Genomic DNA, 8,149 nt, shown 5'->3' on the forward strand with positions numbered 1-8,149 from the left:
CTGTTTCAGTCCTGCTGTTTTGGCCTGAACATTTTTCCTCAACTAAACATTCCCTACAGCGGTCTTTGGGCTCTCCCCTCTGCAAAACTTTTTTCACAATTTCCTTATTTGCAGCCAGGTGTCTGGTACCCCCAGGTGACCTGGATGGCCCCCAGAGCGCTGCACACGTAAGCGAGGGCCAGCCCAACCCCCTTCCCCGACCTGCCACTGGGAGTTTAGGGAAGGCAAACCAATCAAAGTCCTGAAGAAAGCTAATGGCTATTAAAAAAAAAAAAGAAGAAAAGAAAAGTATATTCTGTTAGCTTACAATTTGCTATGTCAGTGAGAGAATCAACTTTAACCTTTGGAATCAGCACACAGTGAAGCTGCCGCATTTGGAATAATGAGAGAAAGAAGATTAAATGTTAAAAATATATGACTTCCCGAATTTTCTAAGATAGATGGTATTATCACTGTTTTTATAAAGATTTATTTATTTATTTTAGAGAGAGAGTGAGCAAGTGCATGAGCGTGGGCGAGGGGCAGAGGGAGAGATAATCTCCCGCAGACTCCCTGCTGAGCATGGAGCCCACGTGGGGCTCAGTCCTAGGACCCCAAGATCATGACCCCAGCCGAAACCAAGTCAGCCGGCCAACCGACTGAGCCATCCAGGTGCCCCGGTTTTATCACTTTCAAGGACATAATTAGAAACTACCTAACACAGGGGGAACTTAAGAAGGATTGTCCTAATGACTAAGGGAAGATAAGAATTGCTAGAACTATCTATAAGGTATATATAATAACAATTCTATAAGGTATGCCCCACTGTTATTATTTCAAGGAGATTTTACCAGAAAGGCTCTGGCAGCAATTTGCGTGGAAATGTCTGTGTGGCTTTATTCAGTTAGGCACTTCGGCTACTTCTGTACTCATTCTACTTGCTAAATTCTGACTTTTATCAGGCACTTTGCCAGACGTTGTGGAGAAAGAGAGGAATAAGATACAGTCCCTGTCATCGGACACATACAGTGATGACAGTAGTCCAAGATGAGAGGTTCTGATGGCAGCATGCCTAGGGGCCTCGAGGGGGAACCCAACTAGGACTCAGGAAACTTAGACCAAATGATGATGAAGCTATGTTTTGAAGGACAAGAGGAGTTAGTGAGATAAAGAAGCAGGGAGAGTGTCTTCTAGAAAGAGGGCAAAAAGCATGCGCAAATAAACTAAAGTTGACTTAGTTCAATCCTGCTTTAACTGGCTTAACTGGATCATCTCAAGACATAATTCTCAGGAAGGAAAGGAGATCCCAGGGAAGAGAGTGACTAGCCTATGTGGGCCAGGTGGCAGCCATACCAGCCCCAATCCACTCCCTGTGACTCCTTCGTCCAGCCGGACAGAAGCAGCTTCTCCCTTGCTTCCTTACCCACTGGAGATCCTTATTAAGGATTGCTAACCAGAATGGTCCTTTTATGTGCATTATTTATGACCCTCACAGCAGTCCTGTGATGTACTGCTATTACTATTTCTACTTAACAGAGTTAACATAGGTTCAGAGGACTTCATGAATATATCCAAAATCCCACAAAGCTAGTAAATGGTTTCTGGTAACTGAAAGCTCGGCCACAGATTAAGTGCTGTGTCCATGATCACACAAAGATGGCGATACTGATGACGAGCCACGATGGTATGGAAGAGGAAGAGTCGAAGAAAGGGAGGCGATCACAGTCAGAAAAGCCGTCATTTCCTGAAAGGTTTCCAATGATTTGGGATTTGTTCCCATCAGGTGCAGACAGGATTTGGAAGGCTGGGCTCTCACTTCTGGGGCTTCCAAACCCATGGCATCCTGCCAGACATTGTCACCATGGCTAAAGGGATTGGGAATGGCTTTCCCATGGCAGCGGTGGCAACAACTCCAGGTAGGGCCAACAGGCAAGTTGCATTTGCTTCTGGGTCTCTTGCATCAGTGGTGGTAGAAAACAGATATTTTGGAACGTGTGTGGGTTGAAGACAGGAATGGGAATTATACTTGCATTTCCTTAGCAGTGATAAAGAGAAACAGCCTGCCAGATTGTGGAAAAGATAGAAGACAGCCAGGCCTTTTTGCTCTTGCTGCAGGGAAGGGTGCTCCTCCTACGCCCATAATGCAATGCAGGGTTCTCACCCTCCAACAAGGTATAGGAAATTGTGCCACAAAAACAAAACCCACAAAAGAGATCCTTTTTAACCAACCTGAAGCTAACCGTGACATTTCCAAGGGAATCACATTCTGAAGGAGACTCTTGGTCTTGCTATTCCAATATGTTATAAACGCAGGGTCCAGAGTGGACAGTTTTCTCCGTTTCTGTCTCATCAACAAAACAGCCCAAAACAATATATCTCACTTAGCCAGAATATTCTATCAAATGAACATAAGCATAAACCCTATTTCCAGTTTTAGTGAGGTTTTACAGAAAATGATTTTTATGAACAATTTATCATTAAAAATCTTTAAGTTGTTTTTGTTCTTCCCACCAGTAGTGAGCACACTTTAGAGATACTACAGGATAATTAAGTGCTCTGATATTTTAGTGTTTTTACTGAATGAATAAAGATATGTTACTGAGTCCAAGCTCCTTCTGCTCTCCACATGAAAGGCCAATAATTTGAGAGCCGAGATATTGGGGTCAGAAAAGCCAGCAAACTGAGGAGATGGCAGACGATCACCCTGAAGAAGCATCTCCCCTGGGCAGGAAGTCCAAACTCCTTGTTTGTTAGCAAAAGGGGGAAGCTTGACGGGGTTGGAGACAAAGGTGACATCTGAGATGTAGACAATGTTTGTAGACATCTGAGAAAGGTCTTGTAGTTTCTTTGTCCTTGGTCAGTTGGTCTTTGCCTACAGGAATCTGGTCATGTCGTTCCTATAAATCTTAACCATAGCATCGGCATTTCTATCTGTACTTCCTTATCTCCTCAAGTGATACAGGTTTCAGGTAAAAAAAAAACAAAACAGTTTTTGCAAATCTCAGCTGTAAGCAAAATTCCTTCAGTGATTAACATGTCTGCATACATGCAGAAGTTTCTAAGCTATAGGTCACAACAAGGGAAAATGAAGCAATATAGAATCAGACATGCTAAGTTTCTACCTGTTACAGGTACTAAAATGTGGATGTAGAAAGTGAAGTATAATGAACCAAATATATGCTCACCCTGAAACAATCCAGAAATTATATTACTAAATCCTTGATGTGATCTTTTTTTTTTAAAGATTTTTATTTATTTTTTGACAGAGAGAGAGAGAGCGAGAGAGGGAACACAAGCAGGGGGAGTGGGAGAGGGAGAAGCAGGCTTCCCGTCGAGCAGGGAGCCCGATGCGGGGCTCGATCCCAGGACCCTGGGATCATGACCTGAGCCGAAGGCAGATGCTAAACGGCTGAGCCACCCAGGCGCCCCTGATGTGATCTTTTTTAAAAAAAATATATTTCCTTCTTAGTCCCAAGGGTATAATACAGAAAAAAAAGGTAAACTAATGGAGGTCCCATGTAAAATCCCATAAATCCAATGTGAAGGTACTTTTCAATTCACACAACACATTAAAGAGTTTGTTATCACACTTCTCATTGAGTGAATAAGCAATTTTTCCTTAGCCACTGGATGAGTGGATCAGTCAGCTAGGGCTACCATATCAAGACACCACATGCTGGGTGGCTTAAACGGCAGATATTTATTTTCTCATGGTTCTGGAAGCTGGAAGTCCAAGATCAAGGTGCCAGCAAAGTTGGTTTCTGGTGAGATCTCTCTTGCAGATGGCCAACTTCTTGCTGCGTCCTTACATGTCCTTTTCCTCAGAGAGAGAGCTCTGGTGTTTCTTTTTCTTCTAAAAAGACACCAGTCTTATAAAGGCCCTACCCTTGTGACTTCATTTAACCTTAATTACTTCCCTAAAGACCCCATCTCCAAATACATTCACACTGGGAGTAGGGCTTCAACATCTAAAGAGGGGTCAGCAGGGCGGGGAGACACATAATTCCATCCATAACATCCACTCTCTGGTGAATGAAGAATGAATTCGATACGATGCCATGAAATATATTACTAATACAACACAAAAGTCAATACAATTCAAATGGTGTGATGGCAGATTATAGATAGGAATGTCTCACTCTCTAACCACCTTTTATTTTCTTCCCTAGAGATTGCCAAGTCTCTGGCTAAACGCATTTTTCACTTCAACACCTTTGGAGGGAACCCCATGGTCTGTGCCATTGGGTCAGCGGTGCTCGAGGTACGTTCCAGCAGCCGTGTTAACATCCCTCAGTTCACCAAATGGCTACTTCAAAACCACATGCGCATTATCCAACCTCTATCACTCACATTATTAAAGTGAAGAGGTAATTACCAGTGCACGAATTTAAGTTAGATTTCCCGTTATTATTCTGCCCCTTCACCCCTTTTTAAAGATCTAGTTTGGGTGTTTGAAGCATTAGACACAAAATAATTTATAATAAACCTCATATGCATGGGAAATAGAAGAAAATGTCGCTAGCTGGGAGGACTGAAATGTCTTTTTTATTTGAGTGGTATGTGATGGAGAGTCACCAACTGCTACCCTTGAATTTGGGTTAATTTTGGCCTGTCCTTTATATTCTTCCTTCCTTTTGTTGTACAGTCATAAAGGGAAACTGAGTTCAGTGAGACCAATGAGGTAATTCAGCTGTTGTTCAGCCCCAGACCCTGAATTTCCCTGGTGTCCCCTCTGTTAAATGCCCTTGCTAATGTGCATAAGAGTATTTGCTTAAGTAAGTGCAGGGTATTACCGGAAGAATGCCCAAGACACGACTCACCGCGGTTGTTTGTGGGGAGGGAAACTTGGCAGCTTGGGGGACAGGGGTCAGCAAGGATCATTCTACTGCATACATGTTTATACATTCTGATTTTTGAACGAGGCACATGATTCACCTATTCAAAAAATTTTGAGCATTTTTAAATAGAAATAAGTGAGTAAAAGCTTCCCTTGCTGATTAAAAAGTATCTTCAAATATGATAAAATCACAAAATGAAAAGCGAGGGTAGGAATGTGTCATTTACTTCATTTTATAGACATGGCCAGCTTTTTTTTAAGTGTTGTGTCACCTCTACCAGGTAGAGAGGATTTAGGTGAACAAACAGGTCTTAAGTCATGAAGTCATGCAATTATTATCAGCTAAATATAAATGTAGCATATTGTATGTAGTAGACAAAAATCACAGGTCTCTGCCATGAGTGGAAGTAGGTGAAAATTTTTTTGTATCTTCAGGGCCCTGGCTCTGGGCCCACACAGGGCTTCACTCAGCTCACGAGGCCACGGCCCTATGGTGGAACACTTGGGCAATGACAGTCTGTGTCTGGCTGCTCCGCATAGGTCAGTAAGTTCCCAGTAGGGTGAGGATCAGTGACAGGTCTTCCCCCAGAACATTTGTCTTCTTCACCCCGGTATCCTCCTCTCAGCCAAGCCTGGCAATAATGATCCTCAAGATTATGGCATCTGGGTTACAGACCGCATTGAGACATGTCTTTTATTCTTTCCTAAATTTTTAATCACGCCTGAAGATGAGGAGGGTTTGGGGAAAGTATCCCCTATACCAAGCCTCTTTTTTCTCCTTACAGCAAAGCTTTTTGTAGTACAGGGCATGGTCACATTAGACTTTGGGTTCCAAGTGTCTGGTCAAGTTTCTGTAAAGAAGGTCATACACATTTACCTCTCTGTGTTTCTCGGTCAATATTAGAACTTTTCTTTTTTAATGCAAGACCATTTGGGACTTTCTCTAAACAGGTGATTAAAGAAGAAAAGCTACAGGAAAACAGTCAAGAAGTTGGCACCTACATGCTACAGAAGTTTGCTGAGCTGCGGGATGAGTTTGAGATTGTCGGAGATGTCCGAGGCAAAGGCCTCATGATAGGAATAGAAATGGTGAAGGATAAGGTACGTTCTGATCTGCTGCGCTCTCTGTGACTTCTTGGGGTCAGGAAGAATTAAAGGAGGAAGCATGAGCTACAAGATTATTTCATTCATTCTCAGGGAGAGAGCACACCAAGCTCAGCCAAGATAAACAGGGAGTGCCAAACACTAGCAGGTCATCAAGAGTTCTAGAGGAGTGAGGGAGGGCATTTGGAACAGGGGGATGATATTTTTCCTGCCACTCAAGGCAAAGAACATTGGTGATGACTGAATATTTAGAATTAGACATATGGGGAAGGGAGGAAGTTATTTGGAGAGCAGCAGGTGGCCCAGAGAGCTCGTGGAAGTAAGGGAGAAGACCAGGAGAGAGTTGTGATGATGGTTTGGGGTGAGGACATTAAGGACCTATAAGATTTTGAATTTGTGAATATTTTTCCATCTCCCAAGTAACCAGGCAGGGTGTGATTTTCTGATAACATTTCCCACTGTGGCCTCAAACTCAATATGACAACAATTAAACTTGGCATTTTCCCCCAAACTAGTTATCCCTCCTAGTTCACTGTTTCTGTTTCTCACCCTCCACGGTTCTCCCAATTACCCAGCCTGTAACTCCTTCTCTCCCTTGTTTCTAGTGCCAAATCCTGTTGATCCTTTCTTTGCCACATCTCTCAAATCCTTCCCTGTGTCTCCACGGCCGCCCCTGCAGCCCATGGCCCTCTCCTCCATAAAAGCAAAGCCTAGACCCACTGAGAGGAGCAACAGGGGGAGAATCTTGGCCCCAAGGTGAAGAGTCAGACTAACCCCTTCACCCTAACTCTTGTCCAACTTTCTCTTAAGTGGTTTCTTGCTATTTGATCTTAACACAGCATCCCAGTTTAGGAGGGTTGATGTTCAATTATTTTAGGACTCAGACCAGACCATGGATTGTAAGACTCTTCTGTTAATGCCACACAGCAGAGTCCATACAAAGCTGGAATGTTTAAACAAGATTTTAAAGCTAAGGGAAGACAACAGCAAAATAAGAGTAAGATGAGACTAGGCCCTCTGGCTCACAAGCCACAAATACTTATCTTCAGCTTGTGGCCCAATCAAGGGTGTTTTAAGGCTCAGAAGAGTCCATCCTAGTCCCCAACCCAGGAGTTCCCCCAAAGATATCTACGCTTCAAAGTCCAGACTCCACAGAGGAAAACCCAATGAGAGAGGAGCGGTTCTTCTCTTTCCCACTGTTCCAAACCCAGCTTCTGCATGCTTAGAGACACATGAACAAATTGTTCATCAGGACTTCATCTGTGATGATTAAACATCAGCATCCTCCCACATGGCCACTGATACAGTACAAGCTAAATTATGGTACATCCATCCCACAATGGCATATTTATATGTTTGACAGGAAAGGTGTGCAAACTGTGTGATAGAAAAAATAAAACAGGCTATCAAATTGTATCTATCAAATGAGTTCTGCCATTTGGTAGTGTTAAACATGGGCTCTGAAGGCAGACCACCCAGCTTTACATCCCAGCTCACCGATTCTTTAGTTCCATCCAAAGTCCACTCAATGCCATTCACTTCCCTACATCCAATGCCACTCAAACTTTTCCCCAACCATGGACCACAGTACTCTCCTGTCTGTATCTACCTGTGGAAATCCTAGCCCTTTTCTAGATCCAACTCACACACTAAAGCTTGTTTGTTTCTCCCCCATACAGGGGCTCCAGGCCTCAGAGAATCCCTCCAGCACCCACTCCCTAAAAAACTCCTTTGAACAGATCTTTCAAAACCATGTATTTGTTGATTCGGTTTTCATGCAGAAGTATCTTACTTTCCTAAATAAGTTATACAGTTTTGAGGCCAGGAATCATGCAGATGGTAAGTACTTTAAAAGTGTGTGTTGACTGAGTTCAAGTCCCTGCAACAATTCAGACCATGTTCACATAATTACAACAGCTCAGAACTTGGGTATAACACTGTCCACCATAACCCAGAATTGAAACTCTCATTTGCTGTTGGTGAGGACATATATTGGTACAGTCCTTTAGACAGCAATTTGCCTATATCTATCAACATCTTAAATGTATGCATCTTGACCTAGCAATTCAACTTCTAGAAATATGTCTGAAACAAATACTCATAGAAGTTTGAAAGTTATAGATGAGCAGGGATATTTGTGGCATTGTTTATAATCATAAAAAAATTGGAAACAACATGGGCGCCTGGGTGGCTCAGTTGGTTAAGCGACTGCCTTCAGCTCAGGTCATG

At 43.0% G+C, this 8,149-nt stretch overlaps 1 protein-coding gene across 2 annotated transcripts in view; it reads left to right on the top strand.

Annotated features, from left to right (window-relative positions):
- AGXT2 (alanine--glyoxylate aminotransferase 2) overlaps positions 1-8,149 on the top strand; it is a 35,733-nt gene that overhangs the window by 20,738 nt on the left and 6,846 nt on the right. The window contains exons 10-12 of one of the 2 annotated variants that reach the window (XM_021696141.1): positions 1,763-1,895; positions 4,149-4,240; positions 5,768-5,917. In XM_021696141.1, the coding sequence (XP_021551816.1) occupies positions 1,763-1,895; positions 4,149-4,240; positions 5,768-5,917 (375 nt within the window). The remainder of the gene's footprint in view (positions 1-1,762; positions 1,896-4,148; positions 4,241-5,767; positions 5,918-8,149) is intronic. The other variant, XM_021696147.1, reaches the window with a different exon arrangement.

Source organism: Neomonachus schauinslandi, chromosome 7 (assembly GCF_002201575.2).
Source record: "Neomonachus schauinslandi chromosome 7, ASM220157v2, whole genome shotgun sequence".
In the NCBI taxonomy this organism is placed as follows: domain Eukaryota; kingdom Metazoa; phylum Chordata; class Mammalia; order Carnivora; family Phocidae; genus Neomonachus; species Neomonachus schauinslandi.